This window comes from Aulonocara stuartgranti (genome assembly GCF_965226115.1).
Source record: "Aulonocara stuartgranti genome assembly, chromosome: 7".
Taxonomy (NCBI): Eukaryota; Metazoa; Chordata; class Actinopteri; order Cichliformes; family Cichlidae; genus Aulonocara; species Aulonocara stuartgranti.
The window spans coordinates 63,536,530-63,554,687 of record NC_138945.1 but is presented as its reverse complement, the minus strand read 5'-3'; the positions used below and the strand labels follow the sequence as shown (position 1 = coordinate 63,554,687).

Genomic DNA, 18,158 nt, shown 5'->3' with positions numbered 1-18,158 from the left:
TGCAGATGTTCATCGTTAATCACCTTCATTACTTCTTTGTTGTTTTTGCTTTCTCCTATTCAAATAATTACATGCATGCAGAGATACACACCAAGATTCACACTCTGCAGAATAGACAGACAATCACTCAAGTATCTAGTTTCATGGGAGAAAGTAAGCTGCCATTAACACAATTGGATTTCTTTCTTTTTTTTAAAAAATATTTCTGATACCAATTCCTCATGGTCTTTCCCCGAGTTTGTGTGGCATCTATGACAATGTGATTATCAGACAAAATAGCTAGATGTCTCGACGAGTAATTTAATGAGAGGATGCGGTGGGAGGGAGCAGGCTATGAAAAAGGGGAAAGCAGCATATAGAAACACTGTTCTGTACTCACCAGTGTGTGAATGTGTGTGTGAATGGGTGGATGACAGGTTGTGTAAAGCGCTTTGGGGTCCTTAGGGACTAGAAAAGCGCTATAAAAATACAGGCCATTTACCATTTTACCATTACTCCTAAATAATGAAGTACATAATAACACATCAACACACTTTATGACGTGACATAAAGATGACATGTCCTGGCTCAATTTACAGCCACAGCAACTGTAAAGGAAGGTGAGACCTGAAGAAACTGAAAGTGGTTCCTTAGTGTAAGTGACTCATTTTGATCTTCAGTACAGAGCTACAGTAGGTAGTGCAAGGTTATCAGGAAGGGTAGTTGGTGAAGCAGATACGACAAAATATGGTCCACTGGAAGAGATAAAAATGCTTTGTGCTACGAAGGTCAGTGAAGTTTACTGAACTAACCTACTGTTGCAGACTTGTGCAACAGAGCCTTCTGAAATATGATTTGCCATGCTTTCTTTCATTTTTCCCACCTTTTCCTTCTCTAGAACCAACCTGCTCAGTAGTCTTACAGTAATTCTGCCGTTTTCAACGCCCTCTTTTTCCTCTTCAGTAGTCGCTCCACATCTTCCCTGATAGAGTGGAAATAGATCTCTACAGACTTCACCTTCTGCTCATCTCATCTCTGCCTGGTTACACACTACCACAGCTAAATTTCATTTGCACAATGTACCAATACAAACCGTATTTTACAATTGGCTTATAATACAGCTTTGGTCAATGCACGTGTTTTTCTATTAGACATATTAGACTGATGTTAACTTTCAAATTTCATAAAGATGCTCTGCAGAACAACACTAGCCTTTTTTAAACAAAAAACTTTTATTATTTTAGAAAAATTGCAAAGGTTCCCACACCATTTCTTTCTGTTAAATCCAATCTTTTATAGTTCAAGGCAAAGTTTAACAGATATGAATATTTAAACAGTTCAGTGGTGCTCCTTAAATTGCTAAATATCTCTTTCTTACAGTTACCCAATGTTAGCAAATCAAAACTGACAACCGTTCCTTTTCTCAAACCAGTATGCTGATGAGGATCTTTTAAGAAAAGCAGATGCACACAGAGCAGTCAGAACAATATCAGATTACAAACACACCTTGGCACACACAGAACAAAGGGGAGAGTGGAAGATGGATGTATTTTACATACATGGATTAAGAATATTTTATTCATGGACACTTCAGGCTCAGTATCAACACAAACAGAGCAATAATCCGACATTAATCCTGGACAAATCCTAAGCACTTAAAGCAGACTCTTTGCTCTCTGTGTGTTGTCTGTGAGCCCAGAGCGCTCTGTAGAGCACTCGTGTATATCTACACAGCAGATCAATACTAGAAGTACCCCTAAACACGCTGTGCTTCTGGTCCTTACAGGGCTATAGGCAGTGAAAAACTACAAATATCCAGCAGAAGTGCCCTAGAGTTGTGGTGAAATTCCTGAGGTAAGATCAGACTTATCTGGTGACTTATCAGGCCCATGGCAGTCAAGTCAAATATCAAAAGAAGGATTTTCTGTTGGAAAATACTTTCAGCGCTGTCATGTCTGTTTTCGCAAAAATACATTCCTACCTGTCTGGACTATTTCGCTTTTTTGACAGGTGGTGTACAGTCATGATTCTTGCGACTCTAACAGATGATTCAATTAGACAGTTTCTATTTCCCTACTTGATCCTGAACCACCATATTGTAATGTGTGTCCACAGGCAAAAGCAAACTACATGGGCATCATCAGAGGTGTTTTTCCTCTAGGTATATCAACTAATTTTATATAAAAGAAAAATGATTCAGGAAAAACAAAGAGTCATTAGCTCCCATAACAGACTAACCTGTAACAGATGTACACACATGCACACATACATCTCTCTCCCTTTGCTTCCCAAAAACTGTTGGATGTGAGTCATGCTATGCTGACAGTATTCATGTGCCCACACACTCAAACACAAATGAATGACATCTTAAAAATTGGAGGAAAATTGTGCCTGTGGCATGAATTATGCATGCTTATAGTCTCTTATCATCTAAATGCATGTCTATCCATTTGTCAGGAAGGTTTGTGTGTGCTTTGCATTCATTGGGGGCCTCAGATCCACCCCTGTGGAATGGTGATGGCCTAAAGACAGACTGAAAGAGGACAAGAAGGCAGAGAGAAAGCAAGGCAGATGCAGAGAAAGAGCAAGAGGGAGAAGGGATCTGGTGAAACCATAAAAAAAAAAAAGAGCAGAGCCTTACCCCTCACACACACACACACACACACACACACACACACAGAAAAAACAGATACAGATGCATCTAGCTAAAACATTTTTAATTATTAAATGAGGGCATGTTGATATGCGCACACAAACACACATGGCATAAAACCAGTAGGCGCTCCTTTTATAGAAAGCAATGTAAATTTTTCATTAGAGGAAATGCAGCTCTCTCTCTCTCTCCCCGTGCCTTCATCTCTGGGTTCTGTCCTGTGTCCTCCGGCCATGCTCCCCTGACACCTTCTTGCTTCACTCAACTCATCTATTTGACCCAGCGAAGGGCAAGCAGCCCAGACAGATAAGCTGTGTCCCAAAGTACCCGCTTTGCTTCCACATCAACCTCTTTTCTTGATTTGTGTGTTCATGTGAATGCATGCCATGATTTTGGGTGGTCTGCAGCCTTCACATAGTGAGGCAGTGTGATTTCTCCCCCCCATCTCTCTCACACTTCTGTCAGCAAACACAAACTGTCTAATTGAATCATCTGTTAGAGTCGCAAGAATCATGACTGCACAAAAAAAGCGAAATAGTCCAGACAGGTAGGAATGTATTTTTGCGAAAACAGACATGACAGCGCTGAAAGTATTTTCCAACAGAAAATCCTTCTTTTGATATTTGACTTGACTGCCATGGGCCTGATAAGTCACCGTGCAATGACAGATGATGTAGTGTTTTAAGAACACTCAAACACAGAAAAAAGGAGTATAAAACAGGAAAATAATACAAATCCACAACAACAACAATGATAATAATAAGGAGAAGAATAGAAATAAACTCTGAAAATGGTGACCACATGTCTCTTTTAGTATTTTAGTGTTTCCTTTGTCAAACAAAATATAAATTTTTGCTCATGAAACTGTCCAAAATACCAGGAAACTGGACAGATTTCTGCCAAATCAAATAACAGACATACTGTGTTTACTGTATACAGTTACGTTTACTGCTGTGCCTTGTCATTCCTATAGACTGTATATATATAAAAAAGCTCCTGGGCTTAAAGCTAACCCAGCAACAGTAAACTTGCAATAAACTTGAATTCTTTTTAATAGCCACCAGGGGGCAACTACCTTTAATGCAAAGAAATCAAATTGTACAGAAATCCAAGGAAAAATGATCTTGTATCTCTCTTGACAGTTTTCGATTAGTTAACTAATATATTCTTAAAAAATAAATGACTTTGCAAATTATCTTTCCAAATGAAATCAAAAAGACCAATAATTTTTAGGTTAACGTTTTCTTAACTTCTTCCTTTTTATTTTTGGCCAGAGTTTACAACCATGCATGCATGTCTGTCGGTATGGCTGATTCTGTGTCTGTCTGCTTTAATAAGTACACTTAATATTGACTTTATTTGAACTGCAAAGCAATTTGTATTGTTTTTGTGCTTTGTTTTCAAAAGTGGAATATAAATACAGTCATCATCACTATTATTATTATTATTATTATTATGATGGCAAATTCTGACCCTACATCTGAATGTTGCAGTAGAGAATGGTCACTTCAGTCACAGACACACCCTCATCTCACAGTCTATTTATATCTACCATTAAGGAGCAAGACGCTGCCGCAGTATTCTCCTAAACAACAGTTTCCTGTTTTGCAACATCTCCCTCTGTATATTTGTATGTCTCTCAGCTTCTGTACTGGAATATAAGTATAATGGTTGTAAAAATCAACACGATCGTATGCTCGTATTTTCAGTCCAGCTGTGACGGCTGTGGTGCAACGTGCCAGGTTACAAAAACCGAGAGGTCCATGACTGACCGGTGCAACAAACAATGTGCTGCCAAAATCGCTGTGAGACACCGACGACACAATGAGGATAATGGCCCCCATAAGAGTCCCACACACCAGTCAAAAAAATAAAAAAATAATCCCCACCGTGCTCTGGCCATTTAAATCTTTTAAGTTCTCATATATTTTTCTGAGCTCATTTATATCTAGTGTGATGTTATTATAAACAGAGACTATCTAAAATTACAAAACAAATAAAATGTACAGAAATGACTAAATAAAGAATGGAACATTGGAAAGTACATTACTGATACATTAGAGTAAATTCATGGTAGCTATTCAGTGCGATGGTTGTGTTTATGTAAGACAAAAGCAAAAAGATTACTGAAGGAACCAGAGAGAGAATCTTTACTTTCAGCTGTGTGTGTTATGCGAAATGCATTAAAAAAGTAAGTGAAGCAAGGCAAAGCAAAGGGACTTCTGAGATACAGAGAGACGTGACTGATTAAGGCAACGAATGGGGGGAATTTTACACTGGAATTAGAAGTGCTGTGCTCTCCTGCTAGTTTTACCTTTTTTGTGTAATTGCACCATGAGAATCATAAGCTCACAGGCCTTGATCAGTTTTAAAAAAAAAAATTTTCTTTGCCTATACTGACCTGAGAAACAAACCCAATTATCAGCAGCTATGACAGAGCAATATGATGTAGTTAAAGACAACTATAGCCTCCAGTGTCCTAATCCTATTTCCTTATTTGTGTGTATTTCTTCTTTTTGTCCATTATTGATGGATTCTGCTGCTTTTCAGTGCCCTTTATCCTTGGATCTGACTTTCTTCCCATGCAAATGCAACTTTATGTATTAATTACTTTTGTTTCAAAGTCTTAAATATACCTCTATACATAACAAAATTCTTATTACCAAAGATCTAAGTACATGTTTAGTAGGAATGATATTTTCACACATAATATAGACACAGAATTTAATTACATTTGATTAAGTGACACATTAACACATAGATGATTTTAAGCGTTGGTTATTTCCACTGGTTCATTAATATCCATTGTAATAATACAAAGTTCAAATGTTTAAAGTTCACACTTAAAACACTTTTGTTATTAAGATATGATTTCAATGTATTTGTTTGAATAGGGTACAATTCTTTTCGTGGCTTGAAAAGCTTTTAAACCTATTATATAGACACAATTGTAAGTCAACACTGATGCATGATTTTTCCCAAAATACCTCTCTTAAAGCCATCTCATATTCTGTATTTGTACTGTAGTATATATATATATGAGGTACAGCTCACTGTGGGAAGCAAAGAAAACAGAAACCTGCCTTCTCTGAAAGGACCTAACTTAAAGATGGGCCAGCTTTCAAAAATACTTAGAGTTACAACTGTCACACTAGAAAGTGTGAAGCAGAATTTTACAGAAATGCTTGGGTAAGTTTTTTATTAAAGAAATGTAGCAAAAACACACCTGACAGAGTAAATATAGGCATTAGGCCTAGTGTTGGGACCAGTTACTATCCCGAACCTATTTTAGCAAGTTATGTATAGAGGTGTGTTCATTAGATATTCACATCTCTGACACAACTAAGTTAAAACTAAAGCCAAACAGGGCAAACATCCATCAGCCAAATCTATCACAAGTATGTGCAGGCGACAGTCATATTAAGTGTAGCAGCCCTTGGCATCAAGAACGACAGAAGAGTCTCTAACGGGTGCAGCCATTTATTTCCTCACCACACACGGCTCATTCTCTGGACGTTGAGCACCGTGAAAACTATAAAATAAGAAAAAATTGATACCCGTACAGTACCCTTTGAACTATAACAATGAGCTTAAGTTAATTCAGGCAAGTTCAAACAAGTAATTCTGAGATATACAGTCACAGATTAAATAAAACAAAAGGGGTTACTTCAAACAGCATCAAGGGATTACACAGTTCAGTTAAATAAAATATAACAACAGATCATCTCTCATCACATACCTCAGTCCGCTTGCCAAGGGTGCAAAACTCCGGTAAACACTTAAACACTTCGGCCCGTTTCTCATGGGGTGCTGCTAGCTTGTATGACACACATGTCTAGCTAAAAAATAGCACATGGATGTAAGTAACGTAAATAAAGAATAAAAGGGTTTTCAGATAGCTCACAATACAAACGCAGCAACATACCTTACATTAGAAACACACTTATCATACTTATCAAAGTATTATCGTAACTTACATGGACTTTGTACAACTTATTCCTGCCGCGACAGACTGCTCTATACGCGTTACGGGGCATGCCTCTGATCACATCTGTCCTTAGTGCGACTGCGCATACAGTTCCGACAACCCCCGCAAGGATGACTTATGGTACAGATCAGCGGTTCATTACACTCCCACCAATCATGCTATGATTTACAAACTAGCTAATCATACATGATTTGAACAACAACAAAATGAGACCACTTCAACCAATATACAGGTGTACAAACATCATAGAGCAGGTGCCACCTGGACTGTTACATTGTTTATGTCAGTATGTCAGTTCCTCTCAGATAATAACATGGTTGTTATTATTCTCTTTCAACAAGAACCACCAGTTTTTGAATAGGCCGCTCGATGATGGGGGGCTTGAAAGCACGGTCCTGTTTCTTGGTCTGACTTTGGACTCCTACTTGAACTTTGACCCGACGGACTAAACCATCATCGCCTTCGATAGTTTCAACGATACGCCCCAGTTGCCACTGACACCTTGGTAACATATCTTCCTTGATGATAACAATGTCATTCACTTTTAGATTACGGCGGGTTTTGTGCCACTTCTGTCTTGTGGAGACATTCATGAGGTATTCTCTTTTCCACCTACCCCAGAACTGCTCAGTTAAGTATTGTACTCTACGCCACCTCTTCGCTGCATACAAGTCTTCTCTCACAAATTTCCCAGGTGGTGGTAGAGCAACTTTGGACTTCATCAGTATAAGATGGTTCGGAGTAAGAGGTTCAGGTGCCTTTGGGTCACAGATACTGCCCACAGTCAAGGGGCGGCTATTTACAATAGCCATGGCCTCATAAAACAAAGTTCTAAGAGAGGCATCGTCTAGTCTTCCTGCACACTGAGCAGTAGTGGCATTTAGCACATTACGAATGGTCCTAATTTGGCGTTCCCAGATGCCACCAGCATGACTTGCAGAAGGAGCATTGAAAACAAACTCACACTGTTTGTCTGCCAGGAAAGCCTCCAGTGCCTGCATGTCACATTGTTTGAGAGCCTCTCTGAACTCATTTTTGGCTCCTACAAAGTTTGTGCCTTGGTCACAGCGGAGTTGGCAAACAGCTCCTCTGAGGCTGATGAAGCATCTAAGGGCATTGATGAATGCATCTGTTGATAGGTCTTCTAGCATCTCGATATGAACAGCACGTGAAGACAGGCATGTAAAGATAAGCCCATACCTTTTGTACTCCTTACGGCCCCGCTTGATGGAAAATGGACCAAAGCAATCCATACCAGAGTACGAGAAAGGAGCGGAGGCTTCAGTCCTTTCTTTCGGGAGCTCTGCCATGCGTTGCTCCTCGGTGGGGCGCCGAAGTTTTCGACATTGCACACATTTATGTATTAACTTGGCAACTGCTTTGCTTCCCCCAAGCACCCAAAACCCATTTGCTCTGAGTTCTGCTAGGGTTTGACTGCGACCCTGATGACAGATGGTGGCATGGTAATGAGACAGTATTAGTCTTGTAATGTGACTTTCCTTTGGAAGGATAACCGGGTGTTTTAGTTCTTGACTGAGCGTTGCCTTTGTCAGTCTTCCACCTACACGAAGAAGTCCTTCATCTAAGATGGGATCAAGACAACTTAGGGGGCTAGAGCATGGAAGAGAGTTGCCCTTCTGAAGTGTCTTTATGTCTTGCAAAAAGCCTTGTCGCTGAACCAGACTGATTACTAGTTCACAAGCTTTTCTCCTTTCCTCTACCGTCACAATGCTACTGACACGATCTGACTTCATGCCTAGTCTCTTAATTCTTGCAACTACTCTGATGAGCGTTGTCCAGCTGGAAAAGCGGCTTAGACGGTTCAGAATGTCATTTTGCTCATTGGCATGGGTGGCAAAGGTTTTCACCGATTTAACTTCAGGGTCACAGACTAGCAAATCTGGTGAAAAATGTAGTGTTGGGTGTATCTCAGGTTTCCATAGAAATTTAGGACCCGATAACCAGTTCGTTGACAGAATGTCCCCTGCACATAGACCTCTCGAAGCGTGGTCAGCTGGGTTTTCTGCCGTATCCACATAGTGCCACTGAGCAGGGTTTGTGGTTTCTCGGATTAGCTGAACACGATTTGCGACAAACACATGGAATCGCCGTGCCTCATTGCTGATGTAGGCCAATACAACTTGGGAATCAGTCCAAAAGAATTCCTCGTCAATCTGCATGCCGAGCTCTGTTTTTAACATGACGCTTAGCCTTGCGGAGATTACTGCAGCCGAAAGCTCCAGCCTTGGGATGCTCATGAGCTTTGTTGGTGCGACTCTTGCTTTGGCTAACACAAGGCTACAGTGTACTTCATCCTTTCCATTCTTGTATCTGAGGTAGGAACATGCACCATAACCTATGTTACTGGCATCTGAAAAGTGATGCAGTTCCACCCTCACTATGTTGCCAAAGTCTGGAGGATGGTAGCATCTGGGTATCGCTATTTCCTTTAGCCTGTGTAGATCCCTTTTCCATTGCTCCCACCGTGCATGTAGGCTATCGGGAAGCTGATCATCCCAACCTACGCCCATGCGACACAGCTCCTGGAGAATACATTTACCACTCAGGATAAAGGGAGCTACAAGACCCAGAGGGTCGTAGAGGGAGGAGACAGCGGACAGGATACCACGACGAGTTGAGGGTTGGTCCCTTTTGTCAATGTTGAAGCTGAAGGTGTCACTTTCTATTGACCACTGAATGCCAAGTACGTGACCCTCCGCTGTTGAATCCAGGCTAAGGTTGAGAGGTCCGGTGGTTACTGCCCTTTCTGAAGGCGCAACACCACATAGCGCCTCCACCTTGTTCGAGTTAAATTTGTGCAAGTGTAAACCTCCAGTCTTACACAGCTGCTGTGCATTGATAATCAGGTCTGTAGCTTCTGTGACTGATGGGACGCTAGTCAGTCCATCATCAACGTAAAAGTTCTTTTCAATGAAAGCAGCAGCCGAAGGATAATCGGCTTCGCATTGCTGTGCAAGATATTTAAGGCCGAAATTGGCACACCCTGGAGAGGAACCAGCACCGAAAAGGTGCACCGCCATTCTATACTCTTGGGGTTCTGTTTCCAGCTGACCGCCCTTCCACCATAGGAACCTCAGGTAGTTCCGCATGTTGGGTGGAACATAGAACTGATGGAACATTTTTTCAATGTCGCAGGTGATGGCTACTGCTTCCCTCCTAAAGCGGCAGAGAACTCCTACTAGAGAGTTTATCAGATCAGGGCCAGTCAATAAGGTGTCATTCAGAGAGATGCCCAGAAACTTGGCTGAACAGTCGAAGACCACCCTAAGTTTATCTGGTTTCCTAGGATGGTACACCCCATGATGTGGGATGTACCAAATTGTCTCTCCCTCATGTGCTGGGGGGGCTGGTTCTGCAACACCTTTGCTGATGGTTTCCTCCATGAATGCTGTGTAATGGTCATGGTACTGCCTGTTGGACCTTAACTTCCTCTTGAGGTGTTGCAAACGAGCTTCAGCCAGTCGCTTGTTGTTTGGCAGCATAGGTGGAGAGCTGCCCTTGAAAGGAAGTGGCATCTCATAGTGTCCATCCTTCCTTTTTGTGATTGTGCTGCTGAGGAGTTTTACAAAATGAACATCATCTTGAGAAACATATTTATCTTGATAGTTTCTTTCGCTGAAATCCATTTCTAGGACCTTCAACACATCATTGACCGGAGGCAATGGCATTTCCTTTACTGCCACTCTGTGTACAAAGCTTTGATGTTCCTTTCTATCAAGATATGGATTTGCTGATCCTATGATGCTCCAGCCAAGCACGGTTCTTTGAGCAAATGGATGGTTTTCTGACCCTACAATGACTTCTAGAGGGGCCAGTGCTGATGGGCAATCATAGCCAATCAGCAATCCCACTTCACAGTCTTGAAGTGGCTGCAGCTTGTTTGCCAGTTGCCTCAGATGTGGCCACTGAAGTGCGGTGTCCTTTGTAGGAATGTGAGACTTATCGACTGGGATGAAATCCCTTGTATATGCCTGGCGTAGCTGAACATGCGACTCACTATGGAGCCCACGAACTTGCAATCCACAAGCCACTTTGCTAGCTATGACTGTGTCTACTGCTGTCATTGTACTGAGCCTTAATTGCACTGGCTGAGTCTTCACATTTAGTGCAGAGACCAGATCTCCCAAGATGAAAGTTGAATCGCTCTGTGTGTCGAGCAGAGCATATGTGAGAATCTCACTGTGGGGGTCTTCTGCCAATGACACAAAAACTGGAACAATGCTAGACGTAGCTGAGGAGTATCTTGTCAATGTGTGTGACATGACATTGCGGACTTCCTTTGTCTCATTTCCTGCAGATGGTGAATCACTGTTTAACATTTCACTGGCTCCCTCAATTCTCTCTATGTGCAAGCAAGTTGGATGATTTCGACCACATATAGTGCATGTGTGCCTTCTTTTGCATTCTTTACTAGTGTGACCCTTTCTTAAACAGCCAAAGCAAAGACGGTTTTCACGAATGAAAGCTCTCTTTTCATCAGGAAGCCTTGTGGCAAAGGTTGGGCACTTGGCGACACCGTGTGTTTCATCGTTGCAGACGAAGCATGGTGGTCTTGGCTTTGAAATTAAGGTCCCTGGTTTACCTGCAGAGTGCTTAGCTTGAGCATTGGTGCTGAGTGCCTTGGTTCTCTTAGGAAGCCTTTCATCTGTAACTTTAGTGGTTAATAAGAAGGGAGAAGCAATGGGGTTGCAGGCTATTCTAGCTTCCCTTTGTAGAAATCTGGTGAAATGAGCAAATGGTGGATATTCTTGACATCTGTCTAGTTCATCCACAACAACACGACCCCATCTGCGTACCAGCCATTCGGGCAGTTTTTTGAGAAGTTTATGATTTTCTTCACAATCATTTAGAATTGCCAGCCCTTTAACATGAGGGATGGCCTCGGCACAACTTTGAAGGAAATCTGAAAACTCTCTGAGGGCTACTGGGTCATTGGGAGCTATTTTTGGCCATTTCATCAGTTTATCCCTGAAAGCCTTTTGGACGACAAATGAACTTCCATACCTCTCCTGAAGAATCTCCCAGGCACCCTGATATGCATCTTCTGAGTTTCGATAGAAGAATCCTTCGACTGCCTTCCGTGCCTCACCAGCAAGATAACTTTTCAAGTACAACATTTTTTCGCCTGCGGGGAGGGGTTTGTGGCCAATCAATGCCATAAAGGATATCTTCCAGTCTATAAACTTTAAAGGGTTACCAGTGAACACTGTGGGTTCAGGTGCAGGCAGACGGTTGGAGACGAACAAGCTTGCAAGCTCCTGTGTTAAGCTGACCTCCTGTTGCCTTTGCAAAATCTCAGGTGGTGCACACTGAGGTCGAAATGATTCAGCCTGTGGATTCAATGGATTCTGAGATTCAATGATTTGGCTATCAAGTTGTGATTTGTCATCTGCTTCATACTTAAGGCTTTCCAATCCATCGTAGTTGTTGTAAGCTCTCACTCTGGCTGCTGCTACTTTTACCTCATTTTCTGCCTGTAGCTGTTGCAGTTTAGTTCTCTCTTCCTCTAGCTTTGCTGTCATTTCTGCAATCATTTGTGCTTCCTTGATTTTCCACTCATGCTCTAAGCTACTCAACTTGGCTTGCTGTTCATGTATTCGTTGCATTGCCTTCGCCTGTTCTAGTTTAGCTGCAAGGTCAGCTTCGGCATCCACACGTTTGCTAGAAGTCGTAGATGTGGCTCCAGAGTATGAATCTGAGCCCTTTGAATGCTCTGAAATAACTGTTTCTGTTTCAGTTTTCCCAAAAACAGATCCATACTCCTCCTTACTTAATATCATCCTTACACGCTCCTTCTCGAGCCTGTCATTAAAAGTCTTATCTATATCTTCTAGTCGTTTACTAATGAGATCACAAATTTCTGTTGTTAGGGCAACACACGCATCCATTTTCTTGACAACATCTGGAGTAGAAGTATGATTACGTCGGATAGGCTCATACAGTTCATGCATTAATGCTTCTTTAGCCTTAATGTCCGTTTGTGTTCTAACAAGGTCTTCGTTTGAGCAGAAACCTTTCAGCCTTGTTCTAACTCCTCTTGCTAACTCCTTCCAGGACTCATATGCCTTGCTAAATGACCTTTCATTTTTCTTGGCCTCCTGTTCATGCATCTCCTGCCCCTTTTCTGTTAGTCTTCGCTCTCTGGAGCTGGACCTGGCCTCTTGTGCCTCTGTAGATTTGTCTATTTCTTCAACAGGGGACAACATTATTATTAATTTTATTTTTGGCTTGTTGCACCTGCCCTTTTAAGTGTATATATCTTAACTCAAATGGGTTGAGTGGTGGTTTCAAACTTATTCACACTCAACTTAGATATTTACACCTTTAACCTCACAGACTGGCAACAAAACCAAAATAATACTGATGATGCCCTCAAATCAGACAATTTGCCACTTAAGTTTTTACAGAAGTACAACTGATAGCATAAAGCCCAGATTCAGTCTTAGACATTCTGATGCAAGAAATGTGGGATATTCAGCATCACAACTTTACATGCTACTGTGTTAAATACAGAAGAGGTCTTTCTTTCTTGCATTACTTTAGACTGCCATGTTGAAGATCATTTGCTCACACAGCTTACAAGATGAAGGTGTGCATGACATTGTATTTATAATGTCCTTATTTTGAGTCCTTTACTGATCCAGTAGTCTCTAGATGATGCGATACACTCCTTTACTCACAGTTCGACGAAAGAATAAGATGAGTGTAGATGGCTGCAAGGCAGCGATGAGTTTTCACTGTAGCAGCCCTTGGCATCAAGAACGACAGAAGAGTCTCTAACGGGTGCAGCCATTTATTTCCTCACCACACACGGCTCATTCTCTGGACGTTGAGCACCGTGAAAACTATAAAATAAGAAAAAATTGATACCCGTACAGTACCCTTTGAACTATAACAATGAGCTTAAGTTAATTCAGGCAAGTTCAAACAAGTAATTCTGAGATATACAGTCACAGATTAAATAAAACAAAAGGGGTTACTTCAAACAGCATCAAGGGATTACACAGTTCAGTTAAATAAAATATAACAACAGATCATCTCTCATCACATACCTCAGTCCGCTTGCCAAGGGTGCAAAACTCCGGTAAACACTTAAACACTTCGGCCCGTTTCTCATGGGGTGCTGCTAGCTTGTATGACACACATGTCTAGCTAAAAAATAGCACATGGATGTAAGTAACGTAAATAAAGAATAAAAGGGTTTTCAGATAGCTCACAATACAAACGCAGCAACATACCTTACATTAGAAACACACTTATCATACTTATCAAAGTATTATCGTAACTTACATGGACTTTGTACAACTTATTCCTGCCGCGACAGACTGCTCTATACGCGTTACGGGGCATGCCTCTGATCACATCTGTCCTTAGTGCGACTGCGCATACAGTTCCGACAACCCCCGCAAGGATGACTTATGGTACAGATCAGCGGTTCATTACATTAAGGCTGACTTCTGCCCTTGCTTAGAGGCTTGATAATGTGACAGAGCAGAATGAAATAATCCCATGAACGGTGCCCCACTAACTTCTTTTTGGCAAGCGGAGCTCCAAAAACCCACTCACTCAAAAACACATTCAGTCCTACAAGCCAAAAGGCAGTTAAATCTGTTTACGCGTTTGCTAAAAATAGGCCTCCAAAAAGTCTAACAGAAAGGCAAATGCAAATGCGTAGAATTCCTTAGTGTAAAATCTTTTTCTGTCAATGTCTTATTTTATTTTCTTCCATTTCTCTCTTAAGCAATACCTCAGGAGACAACTTAAAAGTGCCTTTCAGGAACCGAAAATCTACTAGTAAATCCATTTCTCCCCATCTTTTCCTTGACTGTGGATGCGTGTTTGTGTGTTCAGACAGCATGCAACACACGTCTATGATCACTGGCAAGTAGACATAGTTGCAAGAAAGTTTCTGAACTCTTTGGAATCTTCACTGATTAATCATAAATGGAACTCAAAACTGAACACTAAGAAACTGACTAAACTAATAACACACCACTATACTTTTCATGTCTTTATTGGACTCAGTCCAGTGCAAGCTGGAAAAAGTTCAGTGCTAATAGCTTCTTCAACAGCTACTTGCTGAGCTGGGAGAGAGTGGACTGTAGAGATGCACTACCTACAAATGAAGTAATAGAAAAACTGGCTACTGGTAAAGACTACTCTCTAAAAATGACTAGTTGTTTTGAACCTCAATTGCAGTAATATAGACGAAGCATTACAGAAAAAAAACCACCACAAAACACCCTGTAAGACATGGATTTTTATCAATCCACAGAGAAACAAAATCAACAAATGATGGAAATACAGAACAGCTGCAGCTCTCATGAAAGAAATGGGGTAGGCAAGGGTAACGACAAAAAGCACCTACAGTAATCTCTACAAAATCGAAAACACTGTAATTTTGTGCATTCATTCTGCTTCAACCATTTTGTGTTGCAAGAATGGTGGAAATGCAGACAGCACAAGTGAATATACTTTCACTTTCCCTATGCTCTCCCACTTTTCATGAAAATCTGCAACAGGCAAGACAAACGACTGCTGAAAAGATACGGTTCTTTGCAGAAGTAATCAATGCAGAAATTCTGCTAATTGTCCAGGGTTTGCAAACTTTTTCTTCCAGTTTGTACATAGATAAGCTATGAAAGGGAGGTAAATGCCTATTAGCTTTAATTTAATAAATACTTGTAAAATTAAATTTATAAAACAGATACATTAAATGTCAAAGGCTGCAAGCATGAGATATTTCCACCTTTAAGCATTTATCTATGAGCACATGCAGCATATAAAACCACCAAAATTATTCATGAAGAGAGTCTAAGAGATAAATTAGATAAATGACAACAAATAATGTTCCCATTCGCAAATCTGAATTCATACAAACATTACACTCAAAAAGCTTTGTATCCTTTAAATCCACACCAGACAAACACATATACAAACATATGTAAAAACTTAAAAGTCAGGAACAAGGGCTGGAATGGAGGCGCTCAGACTAAAGCTAAGGAATAAGAGTGAAATTTGCAATGCATCATATTAGAGCCAGCAGAGAAATAGTTGGGAGAAGGAGGAGGGAGCGAAGCAAGATTTATATTCAGAGGAGGACAAATCTTGGCAGGCATGGAGTACCTATGTTAAGCGGCTTGGGGAGAGGCAGGGGTTTGTATTGATGAGCAAGACCAGGAAAGATGTGTGTGGGTGCAGGATTGTGGTCCTACGGGAATGCTCTGTCTACGGCAGCGATATGGGGCTCAGACAGCGGATTAGTGTTTCTGCTCCATAATCAATTTGCTGTCTGGATCCCATTGCACATAACCCTAAACATCCTTTCCATGCTTGATCCTCTAAAATCTATTTTCTCTTTCTCTTTATTTCCTCCCTACACCTATTCCACTTCATCTCTTTTTCCTGCTTACCTTTTTGTTTGCTTCACCTTCAAGTTGTAAGATGAGTAAGCCCCCCCCCCCAAAAAAAACACCCCAAAACACCCCAAAACAAACAAACACAGTCCTACATCAAGCTCTTTCAAACACACCTTTCTGTTTTTTTCCTTTCATTTCTCTCCAACTTGGTGCCATTTTTCACCAGCCATGATAAATTCTGCACACACTGCGTTTTAGTGTAATATGTCGGAGTAATTATATCAGGGTGTGTGTGTGTGTGTGTGTGTGTGTGTGTGTGTGTGTGTGTGTGTGTGTGTGTGTGTGTGTGTGTGTGTGTGTGTGCGCGCGCACAGAGATGTAGAGGTTAACCTTGACCAAAGGCAAACTATTAGCTTCATTTCACCCTCGAGTCCAAGCTTGCCGCCATCTGGTCTAGAACTTCAGGGTCATAATAGCGGCTGACCAATCAATAACACACTGCATGTTGGCACCATGCACCAGCCCTGGCCAATGTGTTCATTTCTTATTAAAAAGAACATTACACTCCAGGGAGAAAATAAAGTACATTTCCCACAATCAGGAAGCACAAATGTCAGCGGTACAAAGTTTAATTAAAAATTAAAGTTCTATTTGCTGGAAACAAGGATATTGTCCATCAAAAGTGTATTATACGACACATGACTATTTCTATATTTATATTCAGCCTTTATGTTAAATAAATACAGAAATGATTTTTCTTTAAAGACAGATCAACTGGCATTTGCTGTAACTGTCTGAATCTGTGTATTGTGTGTATTTGTGTATCTGTCTGTGTCTGTAGAGGGGAAGAGTGCTTTTGAGATGAAAGCCCACAGAGACAGCTAAGCAGGAAGGCAGAGACAACAGATGGTGTTAGGAGTGCTCCTGTTCTGGTGGAAGAAGGTGGAGAGGTTTTCATGTCAACAGATCAATAAGTGTGAGACTATCCATTTCAGATTGTCTGACACACACAGACAGAATGGTGAAAGAGAAAGTATAGACAAACCACCACGCAAATTGACACATAGTAGCTGAGAAAGAAATCTCCCTTCTACACGTCTGTAGGCACACCTTACCCGCTTTGAGACATTAGAGATGTAAATACAATGATGTATAAGATAGTGAGACTTGATCCTGCTGATGATGCAGCAATCCTGTCAGAAATGCATGCAAGCCGATACGCCCTAAAATTATCACTGATAATATTGTATTCAAGGATTAACTATGGATCCAGACATTAGTTAGGAACCATGTTAAAGATTGTGTGTTTGTTTGTTTTTTTTAAAGACACTTCTGGGCTTTTTGAAATGGCTCAGATGAGGGAATGCATGCACATATGCACACACACATGCACACACGCATCTTGCCAGCAGCTGTTCTGAGCACTTTTATTGGACCAGGCAGACTGTCACCTCTTCTGATTCCAGGGGGACACTCAGAAGAGGACTACTAATTGCCTTGCTGGGGCACAGATGTGACTTGCATGTGACTGAATAGGTTTGGAGGCATGGAATGGCTTGATGTGTATGAGTTTGGGTGATGTTTGAGGGAGGAAATGACAGGTTGTTAGAGGGAAGGTAAAAAAAAAAGAAAAAAAAAGTTGTAAGGTGTGTGACTGTATGTGAGATGAATGCTAGTTAGAGTCATAGTGGATGATGTTGGAGAAGGAGGAGGTACAGAGGGGTCTTCAGTCACAGTTAAACTATTCTGCTATAAAAAGCTGAACATGAATCATACGGGCAGTCTTACCTTGGCCTGGCCTCAATGTTGTGCTGAAAATAATAAATGGAGGGAAAGGGGGAGAAAGAAAAGAGTGAGACAGGGAGAAAGAAAAACATATTTAAAAACAAAACATTTGACATCTTTTTGCATGCATTTTGAGTAACAAAAAAATAACTCAATTTAAATCAGTGCAGTCCACAGATGGTGTGGCTTAAAATCTGACCCATTAATTTTTAGTTTCATTTTGCACTTGTGCTCATGTATATTCATGAGCTTTTAAAGGAACAAACTGGAACAAAGCTGCAAACATTAGTCATGTGCAGGCCGTTCTATTTAATTTTGATTGGAGCTTAAAAGATTTCTCAATGTCACACTGCCGGCGTGGAACACTCATATC

At 41.0% G+C, this 18,158-nt stretch overlaps 1 protein-coding gene across 6 annotated transcripts in view; it reads right to left on the bottom strand.

The window, feature by feature from the left end:
• Positions 1 to 18,158, bottom strand: part of trim44 (tripartite motif containing 44) — a 50,822-nt gene that overhangs the window by 18,271 nt on the left and 14,393 nt on the right. For all 6 annotated transcript variants that reach the window (XR_014278076.1, XM_082542172.1, XM_082542173.1 and 3 more), the window contains one exon: positions 17,789 to 17,811. Coding sequence is in view for 5 of the 6 variants with exons in the window: in XM_082542172.1 (XP_082398298.1) it covers positions 17,789 to 17,811 (23 nt within the window). In the remaining variant the exon portion in view is untranslated. The remainder of the gene's footprint in view (positions 1 to 17,788; positions 17,812 to 18,158) is intronic.